Here is a 16,435-nt window from a genome sequence, read left to right on the forward strand (position 1 = left end):
AGTACATGTGCTCACAAGCTCACTGACACTGCCAGAAGACCTAATCCATAACAACCACTCACAGAGCCACAGAACTGTGGAGCAATCCAGGCTGGACAGGACCTTGGGAGGTCTCTGATCCAACCTCCTGCACAAAGCAGGGTCAGCTAAGGGCTTTATCCAGTTAAGTGTCAAAAACCTCCAAGGATGGAGATTGCACAAGCTCTCTGGGTAACTTGTTCTGGTTTATGCACTGGGGCTGTAAATCAGTCAGCCCTGTGCAACCATAGTCCAGCCTTCCCTGCAAAGGGACGGGAGGTGGACGTGCTCAGGGTGGTACCAGGGCATCCTCCTCCGAGCCTGAACAGGGAGAGGCTGTTTCCCCCTTCTCCTCCACCTGTCTGATCCTGGTGTGATCCAGCTCTCACCTGATAGGCACCGGGTGAGTGCGAAGGTCTGGCCGAGCACCGGCGCCTGCTCCAGTGAGCTGAGACGGTCTGCGGGGAGGAAAGCCAGGACAGGCTCAAACACTGTTTAATCAGGCAGCAGCTTTCTGACACAAAGTCAGGCAGCGCATTGCTGAGCCTTTGGCAGTGACACAGGCTTCCTGCCTCCCACTGCAGGCATAATTTTAATTTCAACCCTTCCACAGATATAACACCTTCCTAAAAGCCCAGGAACTTGCTCACTCAGTGCAAGCAACTCACCAGTTTCCTGCCCCAGCCACAAAGGAGGGTTTTCTGTCTGCAGCCCTCAGGCAGGGACGTGCAGGTGCCAGGCAATCTGCTCTGGCAGCAAGGGATGGGGGTATTTATAGACCCTCTCTGTGAGCCCCGGGGGACCCACACACAGGACACAGCTCACTTTGCTTCCATCCAACCCCACCCCATCTCAAAATGTAAGTCTTAATGTGAAGAAACAGAAAATTAGCACTTTTTTCCCATTTCAGCTGATTATTTTCACCCTCTTACATTGTTCAGTGCGAGCTGTGATACTGGGTAGATGTTTTAGACTCCTCTATTGCACTTATGTAGAGGAAATTCTCCAGATGGTGCTCATGATCCAAAGATGTCCATGACTCGAAACACAGGCTTTTGCTCTTCTTGATTCATCAGACAAGCAGAAGCATATTTTATGACAGAAATGCTAAAATAGATAAAGGAAATGCACCATTTCATATCCCATTATTGGGGGAAGACTGTGCTTAGTTTCAGGCTAGCACCCCACGTCTCACCTGAAGTCCCCAGATGGCCTCTCATCTGCTCAGCAGACACTCAGAGGAGCTTGCCTTAACCTCCAGCAGTTCCTGGGACCAAAGGCTTATTTTTCATGGCCTTTAACACCACAAAGGACTGCTGTGATCACCCAGCTTCACCCCCTTCATAACACCCTAAAGCATCTGTAAGATGCTTTGCTTTCATTTTCATTGGAAGGGGACTGTGAGCCAACTCTCAGCTGTTATTGTGGCTGAGTAAAGTTGGATCAAAGTGCTGGTTTCTCCTGATTTTCTCCCCCTCATCTTATCCCCGTCATTATTGCAGCAGTGGGAGAGGTGTTTCACGGGGACTGGGCAGCGCTGGCGTGTGCTGGGGGAAGGAGCAGGACTTCTCCTGGAAGCCAGCACAACTCCAGCCTCCCCCAGTCCCTCCCCGTCCCGCCAAGAGCAGTGCAGCATGCACTGAGGGACCCTCCCCGCTTGCCGTACGTTTTCAAAGTTGTGGACCTCGGGACTGGGTGAAGTATTTGAGAGCAAACCGAGGGCATCGTGGACCTGCATTACCCACCATCGTCCCTGCACAGCTACGGGAACACACTGGGACCCTCACATTGGCCCGTTAGCCAAGCATCACCCCAAGTGCCCCCACCAAAATGCTCCTTCCCTCGGTTGCCTGAGCTCCTCTGGAGCCACCTCCGCTGGGACTGTAGCCCCTTCTCCGGTACAGCCTGTACCCCTCCTGCTTAGGAGTATGACTTTGCATTCACCTCTATTAAATTAGCTGTCTTTGCATCATCTAAAAACCTTATTAGCAATGATTTTTATACTTGCTTCTACACAACTGATAACAATCATATATAGCATCTGACCCAGCATCCAATCAATCCCTGCTGAATGTCCACAGAAATACATGGAAAACTAGCTCTCAGTGGGGAGCTATCACTGAAATAAGACTTTGCAGTTAGCCAAACTCCACTGACATCTGCTTTACTTATTATTTATTTGTTTGTTTGTTTGTTTGTTGTCATGAGCTATATATCACAATGTTGTGAAAATAAAAAAATACTCACAGTTGTATTCAGCCTTCAGGTAACTTTATCACCCAGATGTGGAAGTCATCAGAAAATGAAATGACATCATTCTACAGAAGCTAAACACCAAAAATAAGTACTGATTGCCATTAATTACATTCTTGCCCTTTTTACACTTTATTGATCAAGTCTCATATTCACTTTTCCATTATTTTATTTGGAGCTAATGTCAAACTAAGTTTCAAATTTCTCCAATAATCCCATTTCTCCTTTTTAATATTAGCACATGTCAGAAAGGGTTTATTTTTTTCTTTTTTCTTTTTTTTCTAGTTTTGCTAGTTTTGCTAAGCCTGGGAATACCTGAGGAAGACTTGCAGGCCTGGTGGCTCCTCCCCCGGCTCTTGTGGACCCCTCAGGCACACATTATCCAGACCTGCTGATTTCCACTTGCCTGAGTCCAGTTCCCAAAGGCTATGGATGTGTTCTGTTTCGTAAGATCCTCAATAGCACCTTAAGAAGTCAGAAACGGTATTTTGCTTACAAAGGCCTTGACTGTATAAATACCCAACAGCGGTGGGTTTAGGACAATGCAGGGGATCCCAGGAACATGGGAACAGTGGTAGTCTCTGGTGTCTGTCTCCTACGGCCCCAATGGGTTGTTTCCCATCAGAACATCTGGGAACCTGTCCAGCCTCTCTGCAACAGAGCTATGGGTTGGATGTTGATGTCCATTGAACACACTTATTTTGAAAACATTCCCGTCTGGTCCATGTTTGCCAGGTCCCTGCTGTCTTTCATTCATTTCCCTCTTTTCAAAGCTTCGTTTCACCCCTCTTGCCGGTAGACCATCCTGGTTGCCTGTTCCTGCCTGCCCAGCCATGCCCTGCCACCCAAGGCCCCCCAGTCTGAGCAGGTGAGCCACGTGCTCCCGGATCTGCCTTGTTCTTACCCCATAGATGATGGGGTTGAGCATGGGTGGCACCACGACGTATAGGTTGGCCAAGAAGATGAGGACATGGCGAGGAACATGCTGGCCGAACCGGTGCCCTAGGAAGGAGAAGAAGGCTGGCATGTAAAACATGGCAATGACACAGAGGTGGGAGCCGCAGGTGTGCAGAGCCTTGGGGGAGGCGCGCGGGGGATGGCAGCCCCCAGAGGCACCTGAAGATCAGCACATAGGAGATGGCAATGGAGACGGCGTCCAAGCCGGCTGAAAGGAAGCCAGCAGCTACCCTGTACCAGATGTTGACAGAAATGTCGGCACAGGCCAGGCGGGCCACACCGATGTGCTCACAGTAGGTGTGGGGCATGACGTTGTGCCCGCAGTAGGGCAGCCGCTTGAGGAGGAAGATGGCGGGGAACATGATGCAGAAACTCCTGATTAAAGCCGCCACGCCAACTTTCTCCACGACGGAGCGTGTCAGGACGGACGTGTATCGCAGGGGGTCACAAATGGCGATATACCGATCAAAGGCCATCGCCAATAAAATGGCCGACTCCGCCACAAAAATGAAATAGATGGAGAACACCTGCGCTAGGCAGCCACTGAAAGAGATTTGGGTGGACAGAGACCAGAGGATGCTGAGGGTTTCGGGCACGCTGGCAGTGGACAACAGCAGGTCGCACACTGCCAGCATGCACAGGAAGATGTACATGGGCTCATGGAGGCTGCGCTCCTTCACGATGGTGACCAGCAGGACCGAGTTCCCGAGAAGGGCAGCAGAGTGCATCATGCAGACTGGGATGGATATCCAGGTGTGACACTTCTCCATCCCGGGGATCCCCACCAAGGTGAAGAATGTAGGATGGGATCTCGACAGGTTGGGTGCTGACATGACTGAATGCAGCACTTCACGTCATTTCTCACTTGCAGGAGCTGTGTAATGGTAGAAAGAAAGGCTCTAAGAGCAGCTGAACTATACCCAGGATACAAAGGGGAGCTGCACTCATGATTAGCATTGCTCATGCACAGACACTCAAACTTCTGAACCACATTTTATCTGGAAGTGTTAAATATTGGGCAATTTGCTCCATCAGGGTTGCCCTCCACTATTCAGGTCCCTTCATCTCAGCTAGGTACTGTCATTGCTGGTCTTTCAGGCTTTGAAATAAGGAGAGTCTTCTGCCTGCAACTGCCTGCAGCTGCTGGGAACTAGAGCAAAATATACAGGAGATCCACTCTCGAAACAGTGATCGCATAAATGCTTCTCTGGTTGACATACTTGGATGTGACCAGCATTTATACTACAATTGAGAAATCTCCAGGGTTGGAAATACCTTAAGGAAAATTCTCTGCTCTCCTATGACTGCCACAAAGAAGGCATGTGCGTTGCTCATCCTGCTCTGGGACACCCAGCTTTAGTGACTCAGAGCTGTTTGAAAGCTACCCACGAAATCAGGACGCAAGGAGCTTGGTTCAATCCTGTCCTTCTTGCGACTTTGCCTGCCTGTATCAACCCCTACAAAAGGTCTGTCTCTGTAACGGTGTGTGAGCTCACTCCACCACGAGCAAGGCGAGTGAAAGGCAGGCGCGAGCCCCTTTCATCCCAAAAGCTCTGCTTTGTAAGAGCCCCAGACAGCAGCGTCCGATCCCCCAGGTATCTGGAGAAAATATCTCATCAGATATGCAAAGAGAAAAAATTAAAAGCCACCAGCAGCAGGGCATTATCAAAACGTCCAGGGTCTAAAGGGGGTTTTACAGTGCCATGAGGAGTGACCAGCTGTGTGTCAGGAGCTGCCACCTTACGCATTATGTTCATGGAGCATGACCCAGGGCTCTGAGCTGCTGCTGGATTGCCAGGTGCTGTTGAGCCAGTGCAAAATAAATAATTAAACCCTCTGAACTCCCTGGCACTGGGGACTACTGTTTTAGAGAATATGGAAAATTTACAGGCAAACTTCCGTCCTAGCTCCCACCCCATGCACTTTAAGTATTAGAAGAACACAAGTCCATTCTCACTCCAAGTGAAATCCCTTTACGTCCACTATGTCTAGAAAAACTGAGCAGGAGGAGCATGCTACTTCCATCCCTTGAGAAACACATTGCCCAGTGCCCCCCCTGCCACGCTCATGCAGGGAGTTTGGGATAATGCAGCCAGAACCGCTGCCAGGAGATGTTTATGTATCTCTGGCAGTGGTATCACACAATAAATCCTGCGTGGACCCCTACCATCTCTCTAATCCATCTCTACCTCACCAAACCCAGTTGAAACAACAGTGTCATGACCCAGCCAACTCACCCACCTCCCGTGCCAGCAATGGGATCCATCTCGGACGGAGCCTGAGCCTGGGGTGTTTATACTGCATCCGGAGAGCCCTGGGACACCGCAGGGCACGGATGGTGCTTACACCCTAACACAGGTGGCAAAGAGCATCAGGGACACCACCAGTTCATTTTCCCTGGGTATCTCCTACGACTGTGCTAATTAGGTGGGGATTGCACAAGCCCTGCAGACCTTCAGGTTGTCCCCAAAGCAACCTCGGTGAATCCTCACCACCCCATGACTCATCACCACCCCGACCACAGTAACTTCTGCAAAATTCATTGCCTGGTCCTGGATCCCAAGGGGGTTCCCAGGGCTATGCATGAGCCAGCCTGGGGCAAGCAGGGACCTGTCAGTCAGGTGTGAGTTTTACCCTCGTCCTTGCCCTAGACTGAAAGTGCTTTGGGACCAGGACCTGTTTTAGCTTTTTGTGAACCACGATAGAGAGGAATTTGGGAGCTCTGAGACAGAGATCAGCAGATATTCCTGCTAGAAACCTTTTAGCTGATTTTGTCCCCATTTCTGATTTTAGAAGAGAGCAATGGATTTATGGGACTACTGTTCCTCCTCTAGAAACCTGCAGAAACCCTGAGCAGACTGTGTAGTGGGGTCAGGGGAACTGCAATCAGCAGCTTCCCAACTGCCACGACCCTTCAGTGGAGCTGTCGGGGACCAGCAGGGACTTAATACATGAGAGCAAACCAGTCAACCAAGAACTCCGTCCTGGCTGCTGAGTTACCATCTCATTTTAGGCAGGACAGCTTACAAGGATGTGCTATTTATTATCTGCCCGTCTGTGTAGTGGGGATTTTTATTAATTAACTAACATTTGCTAAGACATTATGATGATGGAGGTGAGAAGAAGTAAAATCATTAAGCTTTGCTACTCTAATTTATTACCCACAGAGCTCTGCAGATGAAGAACAATTAATAAAGCATCATTGTTTGTAAACAGCAATAAAAATGAATGGAAATGTGGTACTTGAACTCGGAACACTCAAGGCTTTGTTCATGATGAAAGCCGTGCTTGTCTCTGTCTATTCAGCAAAGCATTCAAATACGGCTGAAGAGCATTTTCCTTTAACGCATATGCTTAGAGCCTGACTCAACACAAACCTGAAGAATGATCTCCACTTCAGGCACAGGCTTGATTCCTTTTCAGTGCACAGAAGCATGAAAAGCCTGCCCACGCATTCCCTGAGGACAGAGGAGTGTTTTTTACAGTGACTCCATTGACTTGCACTTATCTCCCAAAGTTTTTGAGATTTCATTTACTTTTTGCATCACTACAGGGATGCCGTGAAAAAACTTCAGTCAAAATCCCTTCCTCCTCCTCAGGAAAGGTTCCTTGCAATCCAAACATGCTTACAAATAGCCTACCACATCAACTGAGCTAAAAAAAAAATGGGTCTTTCAGGAGTGGGAAATCTAATACAAAGTGCAGAAGTTCTGGTTTTACATCTCGTGTGAGTTATTAAGCTAACACTTTAACCACATTAGAAATATAAGTCTTCCTGATCAGCTGGCTAATATCCCATTATGCATGCCCCTTTGGACATTAATTGCTAAGCTAGTGATTCATTGACTCAGGGACATTTGCCTGTGCAGTTTGCTCCCTGACCCGGCCACCACAACCATCCAAGGAGCAGAGCAGCGCAAGGGCTGCGAGCTTAAAACTGCTTCCTCAGTTGTATAAAACTGTTTTTGGAAACCCAGAGAAGCAGAAGGATCCATGAACTGCCCTCGCCTAGCACAATGACACGCAGCCCGTCCCAAACAAGCTGGCTGCTAAAATGCAGGTGAAAACATGGGTGCCTGCAGGAACGCATCGCTCCTGAGAGAGGATCCCCTGAGTGCTGAGGACTGCTCACGGGAGTAACATCACCCCAAGCGAAGTGCCAGTGGGTGAGTGCAGTAGCATAGCGTGCAGGTCAGCCCTGTCCTGGTGTTGCCATTCCCTACCCGTTTTCCATGATTTATACTTGGTTTGGAAGCAATTTGGAGGCAGGTCTTTTGTTTTGCATTTGTGCAGCAACTGCCCAGGGACATCCTACCTCCCACTAGCTCCACAATGAAGATGATGATGGCACAAGGCTCCTGGGCATTTACAAAAGGGTCCCTTCTCAGGACTGTGCTAAGACTTGTGCCCCCTCTCAGCACACACACTCATTTTAGCTGCACTGCTGCTGTGCTCAGAGTTAAGCATGTCCCTAAGTTCATCACTGAGGAGAGGCCAAAGAGGGGAAGCAGTGAAGAAGGTGGCAGAAATAACCGTGTGAGTTAAAGTGTGTGACAGATACACCAGTAAGCGATATTGTTCTTTAGTATTGACAAATTTAGATGGCAGCTCAATTGTTTTTAGAGCTGGCCAAAAGGCTTTCAGGAGAAAACTCTTCAGCAGAGGGGTGCTTTGTCAAAAAGTTCTTGTTTTCAGGTAGGAAGGCAGGGCTGGAGGAGATCTTCTGAATCGGCGAACAAGTCTCTCACGGTCACAAGCTGTCTCGCATCTCACCCCTACCTCCAAATCTGCTGTAACCCCTGTGACAGCTGCTGTGCAGCTACTCCAGGTCCTCCATGCCCTAAAGACCTTAAAGCATCTATTTTGGTCTAAATGTATTCATGTGCTGCCTATAACAACTTGCTCTCCTGACACATTTTCTTTCTCATAGCTCCATCTCCTATCAGAAATCACGCGGACTGCTCCGTGTAAATACTCTTTCTTTTGCTAAGAAAGCCAACACAAACACAAATGTTTTGAGGACATTAAAAAAATCCAACGATATGAGCAGCTTTTGTCACCAGCTCTGTTATCTTCACTGTTAAGCAAACAGCTTTTAATGAACAGACTTTCATTTCCCTTGTGCCTGTCACAGGGTTCCCACCTTTGATGAAATCAGAAAAAAAAGCAAAGAAAAAAAGAAACGTGTTGAAAGAGTTAAGAACTTTGGGGGGTTTTTTGATCTGAAATCGTGAATCTCTTTCTTTTCCTTTTCTTTTGAAGTTGTAGCAACACTGCTGGGATGAATGGAGCAGAGCAGGGCTTTGATTGCCATATCGGTGTAATCTCCTGCGTCACTCAGCTGTGAACAAGCCTGGTCCCAGAGAGTGCTCGTTGCTACTGCTCTCAATCAGGGACGTTGGGCTTCATCAGCCCCAACCGGAGCCCTCAGTGACCTGCTGGGTCCCAGCCCTGATGCAGGGCACAGCATTTCGTGGAGCCCAGAGCTAGGGAGAGCCAATTCCCGGCATCTCCAGGGTCACCAGCCCCTCCAGAAGAGGCACCTCCGAGGTCCAGGCATGTGGCAGTGGCTGCCTTCGAGGCAGCTTCCCCACCACGGGCAGGTCTGAAACGGCTTTGCAGCTCAGTCAGGCTGTGGGCTTGGCAAGTGCCCTCCACCCTCTTGGTCAGGGACAAAAGGACATTCCGCAGAAAAGACTGGATGATCTGCTCCGTCTTGTGACTATCGACATGAACACACCAGACCTTTCATCAGGTCTCACAGCTGACACGGGGTCAGAGCATCCCGGCTCCTGACATTGCTGTGAGAGCTGGACTGCAGAGCATGAGCCTTCAGAAAGGGCTCCCTAATTGCTGCAATCAAAAGACTCTGGTTGCTGCCTGGATGAGGAAAAGTTATACTGGCCAGACCCAAGGAAGACCCTGAGCTCAGGAGGGACCAAAAAGTGCCCAGACCCCCATGCCTCAGAGTGGTGTGTAAGAAAGTGCAGCCAACAGTAGGTATGATGCAGAGAGGAGAAGCAAGCATTTGTCTCAGCATCCCACCCAGTAGAACATGAAGGAAAGCATGAAATGCACCTCTGGTGCATTCCCTCCTCTTCCTCATCCCAAAGTTCCTTCCCATGGTAGAAAGGAAACTGCTGCCACAGCTTTGAAGGATGCTGGTGGTTTAGTGCTTAACAAGAGCCAGAGGAGCTCGTCGAGGGGCAGCACTGGGGCCTCTTCAAGCCTGCACGCTGGCCAAGCCGGGGCTGTGCAGAGACCAGGCTCAGCTGCCCCCGGGACTGCGCTGCCCGACCTCCCTGGAGGACGGCCCGACCTCCCTGCTGCAGCCGTCTCTGCTCTCTGGGGCCCTGAGCAAGCACCAAGAGCATCGCCTGCTCAGAGTCAACAACAACTCATGCTGCCATTTTTGCAATGGGTTACAGAAGCCTTGGCATTTAACGGCTGAGCCAGAATGGCCACCAGGACTCTGCTGTCAGGATGAGAAGACAGACGGGTCCCATCTGAGCATGTACTGCCCACCAAGTCAATGATATGCAGAGCACTGGACAAAAGGACTTTTGTGCTTTGGTGGTGAAAGCTAGGCAGATGGGAGCGTCACTGTGACTTTTCCATGGGACTGAGAAGCTCCAGCCATGTGGGAACAGCCCATTCCTGCTGTAGTCCAGGCTGCAGGAACGAGAAGACTCCTGACAGGACTGTGGCTGCTGGTGCCAGTGTCTCCACAGTCCTCCGTATTATAATGATGCAACAAAAACCCACCGCGAAAGCAGTGCAGAGCACACTGACCTTCCAGCAGAGACCTGAAGCTCTGGCAAGCTTCCCCCTCTCCAGTGCTGCCTCCACTCCCTTCTCCCCACGGGTCTTTATGTGCACCTGGGACACTTTAGCAGTGCTGGTGCTCACTGCACTGAGATGAGGGTCTCCCCTCTTTCTGACCTTGCCACTCATGAGATTCACGGAAGCAGAGGCAGCAGATGAGTTTGCCCTGACAGCCTGCATTGCTGCCTTTGCTTAGGAAGGGAGAGGTAAGGAAAAGGGCTCTCCTTGCTGGTCAGATTGATGACGAAGTTAAACTCAGACTGTATACAGATGCACAGAACTGTCCTTGCTGCTCCTCCAGCAATATCTAGTGCTCACTCTTCATGTCTGCACTGCTTTTCGCAATTGTCTGAGGCAGATTGCCACTGACTTCAGGTAGAATAAGGTATTATTGATGTAACTGGTACATACACCAATGAGAGGAACAAGAAAAAGTTCAGCAAAGCCATTTTGGTGTTGAAGGATAAATCAAATGTACAGCAACAAAGTGGTGGGTAATCAGACAGCCGTTTGGGCAGAAAAGGATCTTGAGTGCAATGTACATCACGCTGAGCACTGCTCAGCAGTGCAGCATTCTTGCAAAGACAGAAAACATCCCTGTGGGATGTGTAGGATGTAGGAGACCATTGTGCCTTTGCACTCCACTCTAGAGGCTTGAATTCAGTTTTGTATATCATGGTTTAAGGGTTATGTTTCCCTTAAACACAGGACAATAAAGCCTTTCCTGACCTCACAGGGCTCTTCAGCATGTAAACACCTTCAGCAGCAAGAGGTGCCAGGGTCCCTCAGCAATGCAAGCTATACCTGTGAAGACAGGAGGACAGATCATCTTCTGTGCCATAGTAAACAGCACTTTGCCCATCCAGCTATGGTTCATGTACCAGGCTCTGGTCTGATGACCAATGAGGTGTTCAAGGTCTAGGCACTGAGATAACAGGTGAAGGAACAAAGAGAAACGAAGCTGTAGGACAGCAAACAAAATCAGCAGCAGTAGGTGATGGTAAATCAGCAGATGTAAGAGCCTTGATGCCCTTACAGTCCTGCCCAGTCTCTGCTAGATGGACCATTCAGGGGAAGCATCTCTAGGAGAAACCGGTAGCAATGAAGGGGCTGATGACCAAAGTCCACATTTCCAGAAACCCCACCATCCTCAGCTTCTCTTGAACCTCTTGGGCAAACCTGTTCCTCCAGGGCAAGAAGTGCTGCAGCGCTTGGTGCTGCTTTCCAGATCCCGTCCCACGTCCCCCTTCCCTCCGGCAGCGCTCAGCACCTGCTCCCCCAGCCGGGGCAGGGGCACTCCCCCGCGGGGCAGAAGAGGCGGATGACGCGCTCCCGGATCTGCCTTGTCCTCACCCCGTACACGATGGGGTTGAGCATCGGTGGGACCACGACATAGAGGTTGGCCAGAAGGATGTGAACGTGACTCGGGATGTGGTGGCCAAACCGATGCGTGAGAAAGGAGAAAAAGGCAGGCACATAGAACATGAGGATCACGCAGAGGTGGGAGCCACAGGTGCTCAGGGTTTTGAGACGGGCCTCTGGGGATGGGAGCCGAAAGACCGTCCTGAGGATCAGAGCGTAAGAGACAGCGATGAGCACGACGTCCAGGCCGGAGGAGAGAAGAGCTGTTGTCAGCCCGTACCAGACATTGGCTTTGATGTCGGCGCAGGCCAGGCGGGCGATGCCCATGTGCTCACAGTAGGTGTGGGGCATGACGTTGTGTCCACAGTACGGCAGCCGCTTCAGGAGGAAGATGGGTGGGAACATGATGCAGAACCCCCGGACAACGGCAGTCACAGCTATTTTCCCAATCACCGAGGGGTTTAAGGTTGAAGAGTACCGCAGCGGGTCGCAGACAGCCACGTACCGGTCGAACGCCATCGCCAGCAGAACGGACGATTCCACGATGAAGCTGAAATGGGTGAAGAACATCTGTGTAATGCAGGCATCAAAGGAAATTTCCCTGGCACTGAACCAAAAGATCGCCAGCATTTTGGGCACCGTCGTGGTCGAAAGCATGAGGTCAGCAACAGCCAGCATAGCGAGGAAGAGGTACATGGGCTCATGGAGGCTCCTTTCCGTGATGATGACAAAGAGGAGGACAGAGTTGCCAAACACCGCAGTGATGTACATCAAACAGAAGGGGACGGAGATCCAGATGTGGGACTCCTCCATGCCCGGGATGCCCGTCAGAACGAAGGTGATAGGATCGAAACTGCTTTCGTTGAGCTCATACATGGTGCTTCAGTGCTCAGTGTCAGCCTGACTCTGCCCTATGCAAGAAAGAGAAGGAATAAATAATGCCTGGTGAGCCGAGTGTTAGCCCATGACCACCTACAAATGCGGACAAATCTGTGCATAAAACGTCCTATTTGCAACTGCCTTCCAACCTGAGCCATTTCTGAAGGCTGAGGACTTCACTCGCTGTGTTTTGCTGTACAAAGGAATCTATTCATTCTTTCCTATCAACCTTACAAACTGTGTCTGTAAGAAAAATCATCTTCTCTGTCCCTCCTTTTACACTGCAAAACAGGCCAGGTCCTTTTCTATCTCTGCTTTATCCACTGTCACAAAAAGGCTTGTAAAAGTCGTAATTACTTGCCTTGCTGTTGTTGGTGGGCTCTATATCTGCACCTGGAAAGCCGTGTGTCTTTGTTAGGAATGTGTGTTTCTTCAGGGAGATGAAATGTCTTGCTCTGCTCAGATCAGTGACCAGTTCATTTCTGAGAGCTCCTTGTACAAACCATTAAGATAGGAATAAAAACTGTACCAGTAGAAACACTGATAAGTGCCTTGGATGTGGCTGACATTCAACTACCACCTCTGAAGGTTGTGACCACCCCTGAAACTTCTGCTGGACATGTTACTCCCTGTATTTCCACCTGTATAAATATGTTCACCCGTCTGCAAACACTGCAAAGTGCTGTTTGTGCCTGTTCCCCATCCCACAGGGATTTCAGAGACCCAAACACTGGCAAACACTAAGGGGGAAAGGGGAGAGCTAGGCTGGACTTTCAGCCCATACCCAGACTTTCTGAATGCCCTGGAGCAACTCTCTTACCTGGCAGATTCCCTGCCTGCCCGGGGAGATGTTAGTTCATGCCTTTACCTCTCCTTCATAAAGAGGGGCAAAGACAGGGTGGGCTGCACAGCATGATCTTTGGACACAGAAATGCTGGCCCAAAATGCAAGGCAACAAGTGCTATCAGGGCAGCCAAGTCATGGTCATACTCTGGAGAGATACCCCAAGTGCAGACTTCTGCACTGATGCTCAGCCGACACGGGACCCTTCCAGCCTCTGAGCTCAATCTCCTGCAGTTTTCCCAGTTCCCAAAGTGCCAGGGTAGCCTGAACGCGGAGCACAGTCCCACAAAGGGCTGATCAGCCTGAGGGTATTTTTGCAGATTTGAATAAAGCAAACAAGCCAAGCCTGCAGAGTCCTCTGTGGACCTTTTGCCATGACGAAGGCTTTGAGGAGAAGGAACGATGCAGGACTGCTGGTTTTATGTGTTTCCCCCCATTTTGCCCCTGTTTGTAGCCCCAGCCCCATGTATCATACTCTAGAAAAAGCCTAGGCCAGGTTTGGGATGCAGGAAAATTAGTTTGATTTGTACCAAAGCTAAACCTTCGTTCTCCAGACCTCCTTGCAGCCTGGTTTATTTGTATTGCAAACTGCAGGTATCTGAGTGCAAGACGTGTTCACATTTCTAAGCGTTTCCATAACAAGGATTCTTGTCCTCTATGAACCAAAAGTCCACTGAAAACATCAGTCAGTATAGAAAAGATCTTCAGCTCGTCACAAATATTTATCCAATTGCCTCTTCCACTTTTAAAACCACGTAATTCAACAGAAGTGAATAAAGATAGGCTAGGTCTGTAATTGTAAATTAAATCAGCCTGGGAACATTCCCAGGCACCAATGCCAGCCAGTGTCTGACTACATATGGTTTACAAAGCAGTTCGGCAAGACTTTACACCTCCACTTCTTAGTGATATGGAAATATATTTCTCTCACCTGCAGCTTTACTTCCTTCCTTCATTTCAAACAAGAAAGCAGTGCCCCAAACACCAGTGTTTAATATAAAATAGGACTCACCAAGGGTCAGCCCCAAAGAGGAATGAGGAACCTCAGCCCTGATCGGTGCAGAGCTGCAGGGGAGTGCAAATCCCTATCTGTGCTGCCGAGGGTTGGTGATATTAATCCTTCCCCCTCCTGAATCTCAGAAGGAACATCAGCCCATCAACTTGTGGAGGTTTAAATTGCTAGTGCATTAAAGATTAACAGCAGTTAACACTCCCAGGTGAGTCAAGATATTTCCTGCTTTTCCATCATTTGCATTGCAAGTGTTTTTACTCTGTCCCTGCCTGCACACCAGCTACGTCTCCTGACTGCGGCGAGGACTTGAGAGGGAGATCGGCGCAGCGCGCTGCCCGAGCAGGGCTCCCAGGCTCCAGAGGAGCATCTCTGATGTCCGGGAGTGCTTTATTCCCCACAGGATGAAAATTGCTTTGTTATACCAGTGAAACCTCCCAAAACAGCCTCTGAGTTTTGCTCATGCTGCCATGTGCCTCTGTGGGAGGGGTTCCTCTGTCTGCCCGACTCCAGCCCATGGTCAATGATCTACAAATAACAAAGCCTCTGAGCAGCTGCGAGCGCAAAGCTGCCTTGATGGCGTTGCAAAACAGAGGAGGCTGCAGAGATTTCTACCCAGATTGAACTGCTAGTCTGAACTGGCATCAACTGGAAAAAACAGAAGCACCACACTCGCATAATTTATAATATACTGTTATTGCAAAATGATTTTTAAAGTACATGATGGTGGCAGAAAAAAGAACTGAAACGGTAGCTCTGCCTGTTCAAAGGATGCAAAAAATGAATTAAAAGATGATCTGAAAATACTTTGCCTGCAGCCAATGTGTTGAAGATCCATCAATGCAGCAGAAAAAAGGGTCTGAATACATAGGACCGTATGAATTAATGATTTTTTTTCATCAAATCAAAATGATTGAAAGTAATTGTATTTTTTTTGATGAAACAAAGGAGTATGAATTCTGTATAACTTGGCCTGCAGTGAAATGTTCATCATTCAATGATTCCTTGTTCTGTTTCAGTGCTGTACTGCCTCAGGTTCAGAAATAATATGTAACCAATACAGGCAGACAGAAAAGAGATGCCTCTCTGTTTTTTTAGCAGTCATATGTAAGTATGGATCACCTCCCTCTGCCAAACTGCCCTGCCCTGCCCATCGTGTGCTGAGCCCTTGCTGCCAGAGCTCCAGATTTTATCTAACTGGAAAACACCCAGCGAGTTTTTGGATGATGCTTGTGCCATTAATAACAGCAATCACACTCGGTCCTGCCCAGGTCCCTGTCAATATGTTTGCTTGGGAAGGTGGATTTGCTTCTGAAATATTGCAGTAATTCCCAATTTAACATCTGGCCAGAGAGAGGCCAGATCCTTGCAGCGCCTGCTGGACCGGGCAGGGAGGACACACAAACACCCCTGGGTCTGGGGGCTGCCCGTGTCCCTGGGGCATCGACGCCAGTCCAGGGGGACGGACCCTGGTGCCTCATCGGGGCTTGGGCAGCCCTTGCTGCTGCAGCGTGAAGGGCAGGGAGCCTGCAAATGGGGACAAGACATCCCAGGGAATTCAGCGTGGAGCCACAGCAGGGGGGCAATACCCCTGGCCCCGGCAGGGCTTGTGCTTCTGCCCCGCCGGGCAGTCCTGCGGCAGCTGGAGCCTTCGGCGGAGAATGCCGGGGAGGAGGACGGGATGTGCCCGTCCACCCCGGGAGCAGGGAGCACCTTCCCCTGCAGAGGTTGACCTGTACGTTAATGCTGTCATTCTGCCGTATGATGGACCACAGCGTGAGGCGTTTGAGGGCATCATGAGGAAACTCAGTTTCTATGGGAATGGTCCAACGCTCCTGAATGTCTCAGTGTTTGCAGGACCCAGGACAAATCTTGAGGAGGGCTTGTGTGCCAGAAAACCCACCCGTTTTCTGTCAGACAGTCTGCTAATCATTCTCCCATCAGACAATGCCTCGTGTCTTGGCACCTGCAGGTGCCGGAGATCTTTCCAACCCACGTGGAAAGTTCATCTTATCAGTGTATGGTTTTTTAATTTCCTTTTCATTTCTCTCACTGTGGTTTCTACGGAACAGAGCTGGCCCAAAGCCTTTCAGACCAAGGAAGAGCTGTTCCACTTCTCAGCTGGAAGGAATTTGGATTTCATAGATTTTAGATCAGAGGGTATTTTTAAGAAAAGGTGGGGTACTCTTTAGCCACACACTAGTTAAAGAGGAAGCTGAAAATTCAGGTGTCTTCCCAAAAAATGTCTCTCTCCCTACTGCTAGTGAGAGATAACGCATCTCAGGAGGA

The 16,435-nt window shown here is 49.6% G+C and overlaps 2 protein-coding genes across 2 annotated transcripts; both read right to left on the reverse strand.

Moving 5' to 3' along the window:
- Positions 1–2,866: 2,866 nt before the first annotated feature.
- LOC140651569 (olfactory receptor 52B2-like) lies at positions 2,867–4,061 on the reverse strand. The gene is given in 2 exon segments (XM_072861185.1): positions 2,867–3,358; positions 3,360–4,061. Coding segments are annotated over 2 exon segments (1,194 nt in total).
- A 7,255-nt stretch (positions 4,062–11,316) lies between these two features.
- Positions 11,317–12,315, reverse strand: LOC140649027 (olfactory receptor 52B2-like). The gene has a single exon (XM_072855639.1). The coding sequence runs from the start codon at positions 12,289–12,291 to the stop codon at positions 11,317–11,319; it is 975 nt and encodes a 324-aa protein (XP_072711740.1). The 5' UTR covers positions 12,292–12,315.
- Between the last annotated feature and the right edge of the window lie 4,120 nt (positions 12,316–16,435).

This window comes from Ciconia boyciana, chromosome 1 (assembly GCF_034638445.1).
Source record: "Ciconia boyciana chromosome 1, ASM3463844v1, whole genome shotgun sequence".
Classification (NCBI taxonomy): Eukaryota; Metazoa; Chordata; class Aves; order Ciconiiformes; family Ciconiidae; genus Ciconia; species Ciconia boyciana.

Bases quoted from the DNA above. Each gene is read 5' to 3' on its own strand.
- LOC140649027 (XM_072855639.1), bottom strand. From the start codon at position 12,291: ATGTATGAGCTCAACGAAAGCAGTTTCGATCCTATCACCTTCGTTCTG.